Raw genomic sequence first — 18,440 nt, 5'->3', positions numbered from 1 at the left:
GTACATTTATAAACTGGTACACCAACTATGGAAAATAGTATGAAGGTTGTTCAAAACTTAAAATAGAACTACTATATTGTCCACAATTCCACTCCTAGAAACACATATCCAAAATAAATAAATACACTGTCCAAGAGATATCCGCATTCTCATGTTCACAACATTATTATAGTAGTCAAGACATGAAACAACCCAAGTACTCATCAATGATAAAGAAGTTGTGGTATATGTATATACAACAGAATATTATTCAGCTATAAAAAAGAAATCCTTTCATTTGTGATAACATGGATAGATCTACAGAGTATTATGTTAAGTGAAATAAGACAGAGAAAGACAAATGCTTTTTATTTTTTTAATTTCTTTTCAGTGTACCAGAATTATTGTTCATGCCCCACAGCCAATGCTCCATTCAATATGTGCCCTCCATAATACCCACCACCAAGCTCACCCAATCTCCCACTCCTTTCCCCTCCAAAACCCTCAGATTGTTTCTCAGAGTCCACAGTCTCTCATTGTTCGTCTCCCCCTCCAATTTCCCTCAACTCTCTTATCCTCTCCATCTCCCCATGTCCTCCATGTTATTTGTTATGCTCCACAAATAAGTGAAATCATATGATAATTGACTCTCTCGGCTTAACTTATTTCACTCAGCATAATCTCTTCCAGTCCCATCCATGTTGCTACAAAAGTTGGGTATTCATCCTTTCTGATGGAGGCATAATACTCCATAGTGTATATGGACCATATCTTCCTTATCCATTCGTCTGTTGAAGGGCATCTTGGTTCTTTCCACAGTTTGGCAACCGTGGCCATTGCTGCTATGAACATTGGGGTACAGAGGGCCCTTCTTTTCACTACATCTGTATCTTTGGGGTAAATACCCAGTAGGGCAATGGCAGGGTCATAGGGAAGCTCTATTTTTAACTTCTTAAGGAATCTCCACACTATTTTCCAAAGTGGCTGCACTAACTTGCATTCCCACCAACAGTGTAAGAGGGTTCCCCTCTCTCCACATCCTCTCCAACACATGGTGTTTCCTGTCTTGTTAATTTTGGCCATTCTGACTGGTGTAAGATGGAATCTCAATGTGGTTTTCTTTTATTTATTTTTTTGTGTGTGTGTGTTTTTAAAGATTTTTATTTATTTATTTGACAGAGAGAGATCACAAGTAGGCAGAGAGGCTGGCAGAGAGAGAGGAGGAAGCAGGCTCCCCGCTGAGCAGAGAGCCCAATGTGGGACTCAATCCAAGGACCCTGAGATCATGACCTGAGCTAAAAGCAGAGGCTTAACCCACTGAGCCACCCAGGTGCCCCCTCAATGTGGTTTTGATCTGAATCTCCTTGATGGCTAGTGATGATGAACATTTTTTCATGTGTCTGTTAGCCATTTGTATGTCTTCATTGGAGAAGTGTCTGTTCATGTCTTCCACCCATTTTTTGACAAATGCTTTTTTAAAAAAAGATTTTATTCATTCATATTAAAGAGAGAAAGCGCAGGGACAGAAGGAGAGGGAGAGTGAGGAAGAAAGAATCTCAAGCTGATTCCACACTCAGCACAGAGCCTGATGTGGAGCTTGATCCCAGAACTATGAGATCATGATCTGAGCCAAAACCAAGAGTCAGCAACTCAACCAACTGAGTTACCCAGGCACCCCTGAGAAAGACAAATTCTTTATGATCTCACTTATATGTGGGATATAAAACAAACAAACATACAAACAAACAAAACTTAGAAGAGATTAGATTTGTGCTTACCAGAAGCAGAGGTTTGGCTGAGGGGGTAGAATCTGACAAAGGTGGGTCAAATATGCAAACTTTCAGTTGTAAGATAAATAAGTACTGGAGAAAAATGTGCAACACGATGACAGCAGTTAACACTGCTTGCAGAATAATTGAAAGTTAAGAGGGAGATACTAAGAGTTCTCATCATGAGCCAAAAAACACTGGTTTCCTTTCTTTCTTTTTTGTATTTATATATGATGGATGTTACCTAACTTACTTTGATAATCATTTCACAACATATTTAAATCAAGTCATTATGTTGTATAGCTTTTTTTTCCAAGATTTTATTTATTATTTATTTGACAGAGAGAGATCAGAAGCAGGCAGAGAGGCAGGCAGAGAGCAGGGGAAGCAGGTTCTCTGCTGAGCAGGGAGCCCAATGCAGGGGCTCATCCCAGGACCCTGAGATCATGAACTGCGCAGAGGCAGAAGGCAGAGACTTAACCCGATGAGCGACCCAGGTGCCCCATGCTGTATACCTTAAACTTTTATAGTGTTGCAATGAATTATATACTATATATACAATTATATATTAACAAACTTGGGGAAAAGGAGAATAAACTCAGTGCTGAGAAGGGAAATATGACACTAATACATCAAAACTTGATTTTTTGTAGACTATGTAGGGAAAATTTAATGCCACATGTTAAAACAGGAAATCTTTAATCCAATATTAATAAGAAGTAATTTTCAAAAACACTGAGGAACTAGGATTTTCATGGCAATTATCCTAAGATTTTGGAGAACATGTAATTTGAAACTCTCAATGCTAAAAATATAAACATTTCTGCTATAATAACCTGTGCATTCCTTTAAAACATCCCCTTGGGCAAAATCAAACACCAGAAATAACTAGGCTTCTGGAGAAAACAATGTAGAGGTAAACCACTGCAACTTTGTAACCAAGTTCCAACAAAAACAACCACAATCTTAGTACATTTTCGTATAGCTAAACCCAGGTTCGGTTTTCACCCCGTACAGTACCAGCTGGGTTTTCACCCAGTAGCAGAGTTATCTTTCATACGTTTAAACCCTGTGGCTCACCTTCTTCCACTGAGATACAGCTTCTTAAGGACACCTATTCCCAACAGAAGTCAGTCTTATCAGAAATAAAAATATTTAGGAGTATCTTTGCAGCTTCTTTACCTGTGCTTGCAGCCTCACTGGATACGGTAACATTGTAAAAAGCATAATGATTCTCCATAGCATCAAACTAATCAAAACTGATTCCAGAGGAAGGTACTACTGTAGGATTTTTAGCCGTTTTTTTTCTTAAGATTTCATTTCTTGTTGAGGTCTTGTGTAACAGTAAGAAAGAGTCCCCTGGTTGTTTCCAAAGCTAACTTGGTGTTAACCAATGAAACTTCTGGGTTATACTTCTATCATTTTCCTCTTTAGCCATCTACTAAACCCTAATTTGTGACAGAAACAAATGGTCTTTTGTATCAAAGCTATCATCAAATTTAGACGTCTTAACACTACTCCCCACATTACTGTAATTTTGTTTTACATTTGATTTTTTTTTTTAAACAGGACAGAGCTATAGATAATATATACACATCTACACACACAGGCATCAAGCACCTTCAAAATGGATCTAAGTGTTATTGTTTTACCTTTATTTCCTGGTTGTATAAATTTTCAGATAATATCTTTAGAAAAATATTAAGGAAATGAATAACCTAAAACTATTAAAAATTTAATTTTCCTAGAAAAACCTACGTTATACACTGATGTCTAAAATCCCATGCACTTCTTTTTTAATTATTTTTATTAACATATAATGTATTATGTCTCCCAGGGGTACAGGTCTGTGAATCATCAGGCTTACACATTTCACAGCACTCACCACAGCACATACCCTCCCCAATGTCCATCACCCAGCCACCCTATCCCCACCCTCCCACCCCACCCCCAAAAAACCCCTCAGTTTGTTTGTGAGATTAAGAGTCTCTTATGGTTGGTCTCCCTCCCGATCCCATCTTGTTTCATTTGTTCCTTCCCTACCCCCCAAAACCCCCCCACCCTGTCTCTCAATTCCCATGTACTTTAAAAACACGAGACATGTTTCATAAGAAGGTATTCTATTATGAAAATACAGATCACTATAGATATATTTCTACTACTTAGGTAAACATCATGTGTGATTTTTCTTTTCTGAATATAAGGCATAGCAACAGACCTTGTAGAATCTTTAAAGGAGAAACTCCTGTTTCACACTCTGATCCACAGATATTCTCCAATCCTACTGGTCCAAAGAGAAGAGTGAGTCAAGCAGTGAAATAGAATTTCACATAAAGACCAGTATATAGGTTTTCATAATGCATGTTGAAGTTAAGGAAGAACGGTATATAATAAAATACGAATACTTACGCTTCACATTTCCTTCTGCCAGCCAATACCGTGAATAGGCCATTTGCAGTGATGTAGAAGGAGCTGGAAAGTATTATGCTAAGCTAAATAACTTAGAGAAAGACAAATACCAAATGATTTCCCTCATATGTGGAATTCAAGATACAAAACAAATGAGCATGGGCGGAGGGGGCGGGGAGAAGATAGGCAAACCAAGAAACAATCTTAACTATGGACAACAAACCGAGGGTTGCTGGTCAGGTGGGATGGTTTAAATAGGTGATGGGGATTAAGGAGGGCACTTGTGACGAGTGCTGGGTGTTATATGTAAAGAGAAATCATTAAATTCTACACCTGAAACCAATATTACACTGTATGTTAACTACCTGGAATTTAAATTAAAATTTGGAGAAAGGAAAACAAAGTAAAGAATAGGACAATGTCGGGACGCCTGGGTGGCTCAGTTGGTTAAGCAGCTGCCTTCGGCTCGGGTCATGATCCCAGCGTCCTGGGATCGAGTCCCACATCGGGCTCCTTGCTCAGCAGGGAGCCTGCTTCTCCCTCTGCCTCTGTCTGCCATTCTGTCTGCCTGTGCTCGCCCTCTCCCTCTCTCTCTGATAAATAAATAAAATCTTTAAAAAAAAAAAAAAAAAAAGGGTGCCTGGGTGGCTCAGTGGGTTGAGCCGCTGCCTTCCGCTCAGGTCATGGTCTCAGGGTCCTGGGATCGAGTCCCACATCGGGCTCTCTGCTCAGCAGGGGGCCTGCTTCCCTTCCTCTCTCTCTCTGCCTGCCTCTCTGCCTACTTGTGATCTCTGTCAAATAAATAAATAAAATCTTTAAAAAAAAAAAAGAATAGGACAATGTCTACCCTTAAAACAGGGTCATTGGCTAATATGTATAATAAAGGAGAAATTTTGTCACTTGTTTCTTCTTCCAACAAAACAATGGAAACAATGTAAAGAAGACTTTGTTTTATAAAAATTTGATTTTTACTCCAATATTTAGAAGATTGCTATATAATTTGGATGGATGTACAATGATATATGACGCAATTATAAGAAAACTCTCTAGAGGAAAACATTTAAGGTTAAGAAAAAATTCCACAAATGTTGACACATCTCCTACATTGAAATTTGAATATAAGCTCACATGGAACAATTATAATTATCATACAATGAAATATAAAAGCACAAAAATGAATACCAGTTCAGGTGTCAGACAGTCATTATCAACAAATTTAAGGCCAAAGTAAAAATATATGATCATACTGAATTTTGTGTCTAATAAAATTAAAGGAACATAAAAATGCATATTGCAAGTTAGCCAACTGACCACAGAAAGTTTTTGAAGAAAACTCTCTGTGGTGAAATAAAAGATAAATAAAATGACATTTTTTAATACTGTTTAAAATTAGCTTCTTTTGGTTAAAAATCATGACATTAATTTAAATTTTTATTATATTAACTGGATTGACAAATCTAATGTTATTTTGAAAAATTATAGAAAAAAAAATCCACAGCCCAAATGAAAAGTAATATGAAACCTAAGTAGTCCTACATCAACAAGGTCTAATAACTAATACATAAGGATATCACTGTAGTCAGAATTAACTTACATGTATTTTCCCACTTCTGCTTCATCTTCTTCTTTCAAAGCATTCTCTATTGAATGCATTAAATGTGTATTTTACAGTATCTTTTAAAAATCTAAAACACAGAGACTATGTTATTATATTTGTACTCAAATTATAATAAAACTTATGGGGTCACATGAATCACATTCATTTATTAAACATATGACTATATTGTAATTATTTCAAATTTTATTAATATAGCATTACATTGATGGACTGACAGTGTATAATTCTTCCACATTGATGATCCAATTATAAATCACTTCTTTCCCTTTTTTTTTACTTTTACACTCTTTACAGGTATATGCAGGCTGTCACCGTCTCTCTTTGACATATATTTATACAGGCAATATGCAATAGCAGTGAAGAAGATAGTGAATAGTTTGCAAACAGAACCTAAATTAAAAAAAATACAAGTATCAGATGTATCAATCTACTTAGAGTGAAAATATTTGTGGAAAAAATGCCAAATACTAAAGAAAAAGTAAGTATATTTCATCTCCATAAAATATCAACTTTCCAATTGTAAAATGTAATTAATGTCATAAATGCATGTCAAGTTATTTAAAGGAGACTTTTTTAATGTTTATAAAAACTTTTAGATTTCTTAAAGATACAGCCCTATCTTTTATTTATTTCTTTAATTATTTCATTTCTTCCAAATGGACTAGTTGACACTAAATGGCCACAAAAGCATATTCCTATTGTAGTTTTCTGTTTGTCCTTTGTGACTTAATTCCCTATTTCTTTATTATTGTCATCTCCTGTTAATAGCTCCTTAGCAGGTTCTCTAGCAGTTCACCAGTTTTCTCAATTATGTGCTGTTTGAAAATAAATAAGTGTGCTATAGTTATATCTAAAATAAAAATTAAAAGGCTCAGCAGTGTCTTAAGAGGACTTAATTATGAACAATGCCTAGTTTCATTCAATTATCTCTGATAAATTTTAACTACTTAAATGTCATTTTTTATCTTTTTTTAAAAGGTTTTTTATTTATTTGACAGATAGAGATCACAAGTAGACAGAGAAGCCTGCGGTGGGCGGGTGGAAACAGGCTCCCCGCTGAGCAGAGAGCCCGATGTGGAGCTCCATCCCAGGACCCTGGGATCATGACCTGAGCTGAAGGCAGAGGCTTTAACCCACTGAGCCACCAAGGCGCCCCATTTTTTAAATTTTTTCATTGTTTTTTAAAATTTTACTTAGTGCTTAATGTAGACTAAGCTTGCTGGATAACTGACTTTTGAATTATAAGGCACACTGTATACTTTATCACAGAGGTATCTGTTACTGTTAAATAGTAGAGTCTATTATTATGTGTTTCTTTGAATTAATGAACCCATTCATTAAAATCACAAAACATATAAACACTTCTAAGTATTTATCACACCAACGACATCTATGCAACGAAATCACTGAATGTTAGCAGTGACCAAGATTTCAGAAATTATGTAGTCCAACATCCTCATTTTATAGATGAATAAATTGAGATCCAGGAAGAGCTAGTGAGCTTTCCAAAGTAATACAAGCATATTTGGACTTTCTCAACACTGGCCATGGCCCATACTACCATAGCATCCCAATTCTCCATATCTCTTATTTATTCATAAATAACGAATACTTGCTATGTGGGTTGTTATAACACTGAGTAAAAGAAACAGTGAAACTTACATGTAATTAGTATAAAATATCTTGATGTTCTTTAAGAGTGTGAAAAATAATTTTTAATTATCAATCTTTTACTATGGAAATGGAAATGGTCACAAGGTCAAGCAACTTGGTTGTATATGTATATGGACAAAATTGTTTCCTAAATTGAAATTTTGCTAATTACGACCCTTTATTCAGGAGTAACATAAAACTATTGTGTATAGTGGAGTGACTCAAATATTCACACAAATACTATAAAACTTTAGTTTCTAAAATATTTTCTATATAATAAGGCTTCTTATATATGTCTTCTTATTATATACTTAAATCAAACTATCCATTTGTTCAGTTTATTACTGTACGTTACTATAAACAACTATACATTTTTTAAAACAATTATACTTTCCTATATTTCTTCAATAGGTATTACTTACTCATTCCTACCATAAGGTAGGCCATTTTTTTCTTATCATAGCTCAAACAATTTCCTTTCCTTTCACAGTATTCAGTCTCTCGAAATAGACAAGAAGAGTCTACTGACAGTTTAAAAAGTATTGGTCCAGGTATTGTCGCTATGAAAAATGCAATAATTGTAAATACTCCATGAAAATACCACAGGTAGGGATAAGAATGCTTTTATTCTAAAACTAGACATATATTTAGTCATCATCACATTTAAATATAGCATTTAAAACTAGCTAAGAGTTTACTTACAAATAGAATTACTAATAACTGGAAACAATGTATTTTTTTAAAAATCCTTATCTCGGGGGCACCTGGGTGGCTCAGTGGGTTAAGCCTCTGCCTTCGGCTCGGGTCATGATCCCAGGGTCCTGGGATCGAGCCCCACATCGGGCTTTCTGCTCTGCAGGTAGCCTGCTTCCTCCTCTCTCTCTGCCTGCCTCTCTGCCTACTTGTGATCTCTGTCAGATAAATAAAGAAAAAATCTAAAAAAAAAAAAAAAATCCTTATCTCTACAGGTATAAAAAATTAGTATCTTTCATATTTTTAGAATGGTGTACATATTGTTATGCAGTTGACATCTCAAAACTTTTAATTTTTCATTTAAAAATTTAGGAGAAAGTGTTTACAAGAGATTAAATATAATTTTTGTGAACTCAGTGTACCTCCAAATATTTCAAATTGTGAAATTTTCAATGATAAGTTAGTTTCATAATCCAACGTATATCTGTTATCAAGATATTGACAGAAATAACTGAAAATGTAAATGCTTTGGTATGTTTGTAGCACCCCCTAAATTCAGAGAACCTCTAATCCAGAGGAACAGTTGTGTGCTGCCTGAGGTAAATCTCTATATACTCAGAGACAAATCTGCTCAGCAACAATTTCAGCTAAAATTGAATTAAAAGTCACTTTTTTAAAAAGTCAGTGGGAAGACAGGCTGGCTCAGTTGGTGAAGCATAAGACTTTTGACGTTGGGGTTATGAGTTCGAGCCCCAGTTTGATGTAAAGAGGACTTCAAAATAAAATCTTAGGGGGAAAAAAGCCACCCCAAAGACACTAGAAAAAGGATCTCGGAACTAACATGTCTTAACCATCTTCCTTCTATCAGGGCCCTCATGCTTCATGACTCTTGATTTCTGCCAAAGATCACTGTCCATCACCAATTTTCCCAGTCTCATTGAGCGTTAACACTCTGTTTACAATTGCCCAAGATGAAAAACTGAGGCCTCCTGTACACTTTTTTCTACTTTTCATCATTATTTTTCCAACCCATGATAATAAATCTGTGTGACACTAACTCTAGACATATCTTGATTTCTCTGTCTCTTTTACAACCCCCAGAATCCAATTTAATATAATTCTGACTTGGACTTCAGCAGAAGCCTTTTTTTCCTCCACATTTATCTTCTGTAAGTATTTCTCCCTCAGAAGCAGAGTTATCTTTTAAATGTAAATCAGATAATCTCTTTCCTCTGCTTCAAACTCTCTGTTGGCAAAATCCGTTAGATATAGAGTCGGTCTGTATCTAAAATATCACATTCCTCCCTCTTCCACCAAAAATGTATTAGTCTCCCTGTCTTCCTTTCTGATGCTGAAACTATTTATATACTTTGTTTTTCTCATGTTCCTTTGCCCATTACAAAGTTGTCCTTGGGGTGGCAGGGTCATGGGGGGAAGGGAAGGAAAAATGAAACAAGATGAAACCAGAGAAGAAGACAAACCATAAGAGACTCTTAATCTAGGGAAACAAACTGAGGGTTACTGGGGGGTCGGGGGGATTGGGGGCAGGTGGAGGATGGGTGGCTGGGTTGTGGACATGGGGGAGTATATGTGCTATAGTGAGTGCTGTGAATTGTGTGAAATGTGTAAGACATGATTCACAGATCTGTACCCCTGAAACAAATTATACATTATATGTTAATTAAAAAAAAAAAAAGTTGACCTTGAGCACCTGGGTAACTCAGTCAGTTAAGGACAAGTGTCTGCCTTGGTCTGCCTTGGGCTCAGGACAGGATCCCGCATTGGGCTCCCTGCTCGTTGCAGAGCCTGCTTTTCCCTCTCCCTTTCTCCCTCTCCCTGACTCATGCTCTCTCTCTCTCTCTCTCAAATAAATATACAAAATCTTAAAAAAAAAAAAAATCTGTCCTTATCTAATGGTCATTATTCACACAAGAATATGCTCTAATTTTTCCTGATTAAAAAAGCAATTTTAACCTCGCATACTGATCTAGTTATAAAATTATTTCTTTGATCTCCATCAAAACCATACTTAATTTTTTCTACATTTTTTAAAAGATTCTATTCATTTATTTGACAGACAGAGATCACAAGTAGGCAGAGATGCAGGCAGAGAGAGAGAAAGGGAAGCAGGCTCCCTGCTGAGCAGAGAGCCCAATGCCAGGCTTCCATCCCACCACCCTGAGATCATGACCTGAGACGAAGGCAGAGGCTTAACCCACTGAGCCACCCAGGTGCCCCAATTTTTCTATATTCTTGACTTCATTTATCATATATCTTTCAGACTTCAATCCAGTTCAATCTTGCTTCCTTGTCCTATTAATACTTTTTTCCTATTAATATTTTTAATCAACTTTTGAACTGGGGGTGCTAATATAGTCATAACGTAGATTTGGAAAGCTAGTTTTTGCTATTAAGAAAGCCTGAAGTACAAAGTGCTTTACCCTAAGCAAAACCAATTTTTTCTTTAGCTATAAATCCTTGAAAACATCAGAGTCAGAGTCTTCAGTCATGAAAATGTTTAAAAGCGCTAGTTTAGATTAGTGACTTTCCAAACATACAAGCAATCCTGTGGTTTTATGTTTGGTTTCAGCTTACCAAACCACTTTTAGGAGCTTGATGAGTATACCTCTAATCAAATAGATTGTTCTAATCAAATATAATATTAATACATATTTTATATGACAGTTAGGATGAGCTTTGCATTAGGTATTGTCTTTTTAACATAAATATCATCTCCTAAATACTGCAAAGCAGCTCCCCCAGTCACTTGTTTTGTGTCAGTTAACCATTATTATTTATTTGAAATTCCAAAAATACATGTAGACACACATAAAAAAATTAACAATTCAGTGTAATAAAAGATTGCCAAAAATCCATACCAAATATTCTCAAAATCATAAAGGTCAAACTCAAGGCCAAAGAACGTTGATTGTCTGATACAATCCTGCAAGCAAATAGTAATGATATTACTAAAACATCATTATTATTAGCTATAGAGAATGTTTGCTAGGTTCAAGATTATTTTTTTTCCGGTGTGTCAGTTAAACTAAGAATCTTTAGCCAGTTGACAGAGTTCATTCAGGTGAATCAAAGAAGCACCACTCCTTCAATTTCTTCATATCCTGCCCCTTGCCCACTGATTCCAAAGCTTCTTGCTCTCCACAAGGAGGAAGAATTTGTAGACCAAACCTTCTGCCCCAGCCTCTTTTTCATTTGCTGAAAAAAACTTTGCACTAACTCTCACACTTATCTTTTCCATTTTGAGGGGCATACCCACTGTTTTCGATTTCTCCTTTTTTTTTTTTTTTTGGCCCCTCTGAGATCCACTCCCTACATTGCTCTCCCTTTATCTCTGTCTTGGAAGGCTGACCTAAATGTACTAAATAAGTAGGCTCTCTTGTTTTCTGTCTTCTAGTTAGCGTTTGCGAATTGGATGTTCCAGAGTGAGGAAGGAAACTGAGGTCAAGGTGTTCCTGCCCAGGCTCTCTCTTGCAGAGTTATAATAGGTTGACTTGGTCCCTAGGCAAAGCAGTCCCCTCCACAGGTCTCTCTTCTTCCTATCCCTGTTTTCCTCTAGCCAAGTGGTAACAGACCAGAGGTACTATACTATACCATGTGATTTCTTATACTCCACCCACATTTTAAATCGTCACTTTCTACAGCCTTGCTTAAATTGTCCTAATTGGAAGGTGCCTTTGTCTTCCTACTGGACCTCTGACTGTTACCCTCCCTATTCAAAAGCTAAAATAAACAAAAAATAACTTTCCCAAATATAAAAAAATGAACCTTTTGTTTTAAAACATGCATAATGCCACATGCTAGTTTGGAAAATGAAAATACAATAAAAAAATCAACCTTTGAACATACTAGGGAGTAAAAAAAAAAAATAAGAGCTACATCTTATTTTAAATAAACTCTATGCTTACCCTTTGTTCCCTTGCTCTAGAACTTGAACAATAAACTAGTAGGACCAGTATTTTCATCCAAACTGACTCATTTACTAAAATGTAGCATACATACAATATTTTGTGGCTATTTTACTAAAAATGAGGTAATTCTACCCATATCAACCTGGTGAAAATATACATTCTTTCCTTAGATGTTTACTACTAGGAAAATGAAAACAAATAAACCAATCCTCAAAAGAGAATGACATTTTTAAATAAAAAAATAACTTACACTTCTATAATGAGCAGATTCTTAAGGAGGAAAAAGAAAGTGTCACATTTTAGAACCACACTTTTGTATAGGTCTTGGTATAATGTTGAAATATGAATAATAACCCTAACTTTAATTGTGTGTTCTTCTTCATTTAGCATAGGTAGTTTTCTTACATGGCTTATCATTGCTTTCGGAAGCATAGATAGAGTTGACCATAACTCAAGTATAATCATTAAGATGTATTTATGTATCTTCAGTTTGATTAACCATCTTTCTGACATATATAAAACAAGATGAAAAGAGCAATGATTCCTAGGATTTTCCATAATCACTTAAATGAACAGCACAAAATGAATAATAGATATGTATTAAAAATATTTAATGGAAAATGAGTATCTTTTACCAATGAAGAGAATTTTTTGGTACATCATCTAATGAAGTAAGGCTATGATAAAATGATTTCAGAATTTCGTGGAATAAACAAAACATTCATTAGTACTCTTCCAAAATGTAAAAAAGCAACTTTTACTATCTCTTATGACTTCTAAATTTATATTTTCACTTCATATCTTTCTTAAAAGACAGCAGTTCTAGACTTAAGTTACTGTTTTGCACAAAAGCTGTTCTTCCCCTTAGTGTTGCCTATCCCAAGAAGTGGAACTGTCATCCACCATCATGCCATGTCCAAGTCCAAAATGTGAAGAGGCATTCTTGACACCCCTTTTCCTCACTGACCAGATTCAATAACCAAACACTGTGATTTTTTAAAAAATACAACTTTTTCATATCTCTTTCTCTGATTAAAAAAAAAATTATCTCTAAGACTACTGGCCTATTCCAAGGCTGTATCTTACCCCTTAAAAAAAAGGAATGACTTCTTAATGTATCTCCCAACAACCATCCTTACCCTTTCAGTCTACTTTACATGGAACAAAGTGATTTTTTTTTTTTTTTTTTACTATGAAATTCTGATCATTTCACTGCCCCACTAGGATCTTTCAACAGCTTCTCCTTGTTCTTATGGTAACATCTAGAATTGCAGAAAACTTTACAAAAGTCATCACATCAGTGATCATTACTCACCACCTCACACCACATTTTTGCCCTTATCACCCTCCCTGTTCATGACATTCGATGACACAACAACCTTATGGAGCTGCTTCCCCCACTTAGACTCTCTGCCTATGTTGCCACTGTGTGAAATACTCAGCCCCTAACATTTAAGGCTCAGCTTAAAGGTCAGTTCTTCCAGAACACCCTGTCTGAATCCTTGGACTGAGTTAGATTATTGTATAATTTTCTCATTTCATTTCCCTGCATTTTATTTGCAATGTGTTTTAATATTCTAATTGCTTACTAGTAAAAACACACTTTTAAAATTTATTTTATTTTATTTTTTGCTGCTTTTCTTGCCACCCTCCAACAGCTACCAGTGCAGCAGGGAACTGGATACTTTTATCTCTCTTTTATTCTACATTTTTCTTTAAAGTTCTCATCTACCTTCTTGCTTGAATCTCTGGCAACTATCACAGCTGAGAAGACATAAACATTATTTTTTAAATGTGGGACGGAAAGGAAAGAACTGAAGAACTAATTTTTCTTTGCTTTTAAGTTATTTTCTTGTTTTCCTTTATTTCAACTATTATTTATTTATTTGGTTAAACTTGTAAATCTTATTTTAATCCACATACATTTTAAAATTTCTGATGTATTTTACCATTTTATTTTATATTATTTTATATTATTTTTATTAATGAGCATCTTCATGGAGAGATATAGATAAGTCATGGTAGTTTTCTGTTTAGACTTCAGCCTCACACATCTCAGATTTTAACTAATTTCTCCAGAGAAAAAAATAATTCTGTCACTCGTAGTCCCACGTGATCACCAAAAACTCTACCAGTTTGCTTGTCTCCAGCAGTGACTCCCTATCTGGACCTAGTCTAGACTGTCAGCTGCTGGCCTTCGTCAAGAATTGGCAAGAACCTCAGGGACAGCTTTAGATCTCCAGTTCACCTCTAAAAACTTCTGCTCTCTCTAGAATTTTAATCCCTCTAGTCCTCTGTCATTTTTTCTGCCTTTAAATACATGGTTTTTATCCTTTAACCCAGTTTTTCTAGTTGCCTCTATAGGATGATTGGTCTGCTACAAAGTACTCCATGCTACCCCTCTTCCTTGACTTTCATTATCATTTGTTTGTCAGAGATTTCACAATTTATGTCTTTGGTTCTGAATCTTACTGTATTTTTAAAATTAAACTTTATTTGTTGCATTTGTGGTGTAATTACATGATTTGGAAAGCAAAACAATATAAAGAGAATATGCTGGAGAAACTTGCTTGCTTCTACCCCTGCCTTCATCTACATCTATTTCTACCCCATTCCTTTGAGCTACCTTTAGGCTACCATTTTAATTTCTTTCTTGCTTATATCTAGTGTTCTTTATGCAAATACAAATAATTGTAAATGCATATCTCTGTATCTCTTTCTTCACAGAAGGTAGCATACTATATTCACTGTTCTGTACTTGATTTTTTCATGTAACAATGTATTCTCAAGATTTCTTCCTGCATAAAAATAGAGCTCCTCCCTATTCATTTTTTTAAAAAGATTTTATTTATGTGACAGACAGAGATCACAAGTAGGCAGAGAGGCAGGCAGAGAGAGAGAGGAGGAAGCAAGCTCCCCGCTGAGCAGAGAGCCCAATGTGGGTCTCGATCCCAGGACCCTGGGATCATGACCTGAGCCAAAGGCAGAGGCTTTAACCCACTGAGCTACCCAGGCGCCCCCCCCCATTCATTTTTTTTAAATAAAGGTGAATTAAAGACATTTTTAAACAAACAAACAAAAAGAACAAGATTCATTTCCATCAGACCCACAGTAAAAGAATTCTTTTGAGGAAAGAAATGATCTCTGAAGAAAGAAAAAATGCAGGAAAATACAAAGAGATTCTGATAATATGATATTAAATATATACATAAAATTATATCCATTAGATTGTAAAATTTGTGTAGCACCAGAATATATGACAACAATAACAGAGGTTTGGAAGAAAGTTAATGGAGTTAAAGTATTCTTAGGTCCTTGAATTATTCAGAAAGTGGCAAAACTACTAATTTAATTTGACTCTAACAAACCAAATACTCTTATGATGTCTTGACCACTATAAGAAGAATAATATATAATTAGCAAAATAATAAAAGGAAAATAATGAAAGCTAAAAATAATGCAAAAGAAGTAAAGAACTAAAAGAATGAGTAGAAAATATAGTAAAGCAAATACTAAAATGAGACGAATATCCAAATATATCACCAATTATTCTTAATTTAATAGTCTATATAGTCTAGTTTAAAAAATAAGTTATTAGATTAGATTTTTTTAAAGGCAACTACAGACTGCTTAGTAGATACCTTAAATATGTATAATCAGAGAATTATTGAAAGTAATAGAATGGAAAAATGTATATTATGCTAACAGAAATATAGTAGATAAAACAATATTAAAGTGAGAAAAAGTAATTCTAAAACAAAAAGTTATTAGAGATAAAAAAGAATATTAGAATATTTCTAAAGGATCTAAAGGGTCAATAAAACAAGTTGTAGCAATTCAATTTTTTTCAACTAATAAAGCCTCAAAATATATACAGCAAAAATGATGCAATAATGGACAAATGCACCATAATAAAAAAAGGTCCAAAGAAGTTTTCAAGGAAGAAAACATAAAATTATGTTCCCTGAACACAGTGGGCTCCATCTAAAAATAAACAGAATACTAATTATGTTTATATTATATACAAATATAAGATATATAAGAAAAATTCAAATGTTTAGAAATTAAACTATACACTTCTAAATAAGATATGACTTAAATAAAAAATTACATTGAAAGGCATATTTAAATTGAAAGAATGAAAAAAACACATATTAAGACTTTTGGGATACAGCTATATTCACATTTGGACAGAAAAAGAATATATATCAATATACAGAAGGTATATGTGAATAAAATAAAAATATAATAAGCATAAAAGTGAAATGATGAAAAGTGAAAATTAAAAGCAAAAAGATTGATTAGCTTCTTTCTCCTTCTCTCTCTCTCTCTCTGTCTTTCACACACACACACACACACACACACACATACATTCTCTGCTCTGCAGGGAGTCTGCTTGAAGATTCTCTTTCTCTCTCTGCCCCTCCCTCCTGCACACTCTCTCTATCAAATAAAATGTTATTTTTTAAATCTTATCATGTTTTTATTGACTAGTTGGATTTCAATCACCTCAAAATACAAGAATGGCCAAGAAAGTCTCAAAGATGGACTTACAACAACAACTGATACAAATATTCACAATAACTATACAACAATTAAGACAGTGGAATACTGGTGCAGTGATGCATAAATAAACCAAGGGAACAGAATAGATACAGAAACAGAGCCACATATATAGCATCTTGTACACTGCTACAGGGTAAGTATAGCCTTTAAGTAAAAGGTGGAGAGTCTCTTAGTATGCATAAAATAAAAAAAATGAAACTAGATTCCTATATTATATTTTAAAAATTCCCAGCTGAATTATTTCATAACTTTTATTAAAATAATGTCGTAAATGTTCTCATGATTCTGCTTAGGGAAATATTTCTTAAATAGTACATTAAAATCAAAAATTTATTTCCCTCAAAAAATGACATTATTACAGCCAAAAAGGCAAGCCATTGAATTGGAAAAAAAAAGTATTTGTTATGAATATATGATCAGTAATTCCTGACTTGGGTTATATAAAAAATATAGAAAGAAATCCTACAGGGGCGCCTGGGTGGCTCAGTGGGTTAAGCCTCTACCTTCGGCTCAGGTCATGATCCCAGGGGCCTGGGATCGAGTCCCGCATAGGGCTCTCTGCTCAGCAGGGAGCCTGCTTCTCCTCATCTCTCTCTCTGTTTGTCTCTCTGCCTATTTGTGATCTCTCTCTCTGTCAAATAAATAAAATCTTAAAAAAAAAAAAAAAGAAATCCTACAAATCAATAATAAACAGACAACCCAATGTAAAAAAAGAAAAAGGAATGAAACAGATATTTGAAAAAATTGCACTTTCATATAGCTAAGAAGTACAAGAAAATGTGTTCAATCATATCAGTCCTTTAAATAAGAAATTTTTTTTTTTTAAAGATTTTTTATTTATTTATTTGACAGAGAGAAATCACAAGTAGGCAGAGAGGCAGGCAGAGAGAGAGAGGAGGAAGCAGGCTCCCTGCTGAGCAGGGAGCCCGATGCGGGACTCGATCCCAGGACCCTGAGATCATGACCTGAGCCGAAGGCAGCGGCTTAACCACTGAGCCACCCAGGCGCCCTTAAATAAGAAATTTAAAACCACTTTGAAATATTAACACATACCCATCAAAATTGCTCGTTAAAAAAAAAACAATAACAGACTGCTAGAAGAATGAATTTGGGCAAATACTTTTAAAATTAAAAAGCTTAATGTACATAAACCCTATAACCCAGCAATTCTGTTCTTTTAATATGTATTCAATAGAAATGCATTCATATTTTTCCCCAAAAACAGGTACAAAAATGTTCATGGAAACAGCAATCCTAACAGCCCTAAACTGAAAACGTTAACCATAGAACAACGGACAAATTTTAGTATATTCATACAATGGACTACTATAAACCAGGCTATACAATAAGGTAACCATTAACTATTTATGCCTACTTGAATTTAAATCAGCTAAAACTAAATAAAAATTAAAGTCCAGTGTCTCATTCAACTTAATTGTGTTTCAAATGTCAACATACACATGTGAATAGAGACCACTATTTTGGACTGTAGATATATAAAACATTTCATTAATTTAGAATATACAGTTGGACAGCAATACTATAGGGCAATGAAGATAATTTCTTTTACATGCAACAATATTGACTCTTAGAAACAAATTGTTGAGTAACACAATCTAGACACAAATGACTATGTGCAATAATCTCCTATACACATAAAATACAAACAGAACAAATTAACCTATTCAGCATAGAATTCAGGATAATGGTAAACTTTTTTTAAAGGTTTTATTTATTTATTTGGCAGACACAAGGTAGGCAGAGAGGCAGGCAGAGAGGGAGGGAGGAAGCAGGCTCCCTGTTGAGCAGAGAGCCCGATGGGGG

At 34.8% G+C, this 18,440-nt stretch overlaps 1 protein-coding gene across 2 annotated transcripts in view; it reads right to left on the bottom strand.

Annotated features, from left to right (window-relative positions):
* Positions 1-5,917: 5,917 nt before the first annotated feature.
* The window catches only part of SLCO6A1 (solute carrier organic anion transporter family member 6A1), a 90,803-nt gene continuing 78,280 nt past the window's right edge, over positions 5,918-18,440 (bottom strand). The window contains exons 11-13 of one of the 2 annotated variants that reach the window (XM_013044166.2): positions 11,001-11,065; positions 7,851-7,988; positions 5,918-6,165 (exon numbers count right to left, since the gene is read on the bottom strand). In XM_013044166.2, coding sequence (XP_012899620.1) covers positions 6,029-6,165; positions 7,851-7,988; positions 11,001-11,065 — 340 coding nt within the window. In that variant the 3' untranslated portion in view covers positions 5,918-6,028. The remainder of the gene's footprint in view (positions 6,166-7,850; positions 7,989-11,000; positions 11,066-18,440) is intronic. The other variant, XM_045074480.1, reaches the window with a different exon arrangement.

The sequence above is a fragment of the Mustela putorius genome, unplaced genomic scaffold (genome assembly GCF_011764305.1).
Source record: "Mustela putorius furo isolate JIRA1106 unplaced genomic scaffold, ASM1176430v1.1 tig00537350_pilon_pilon_pilon, whole genome shotgun sequence".
Classification (NCBI taxonomy): domain Eukaryota; kingdom Metazoa; phylum Chordata; class Mammalia; order Carnivora; family Mustelidae; genus Mustela; species Mustela putorius.
The sequence above is the reverse complement of the archived record's forward strand: the minus strand, read 5'-3'. Positions and strand labels throughout refer to the sequence as shown.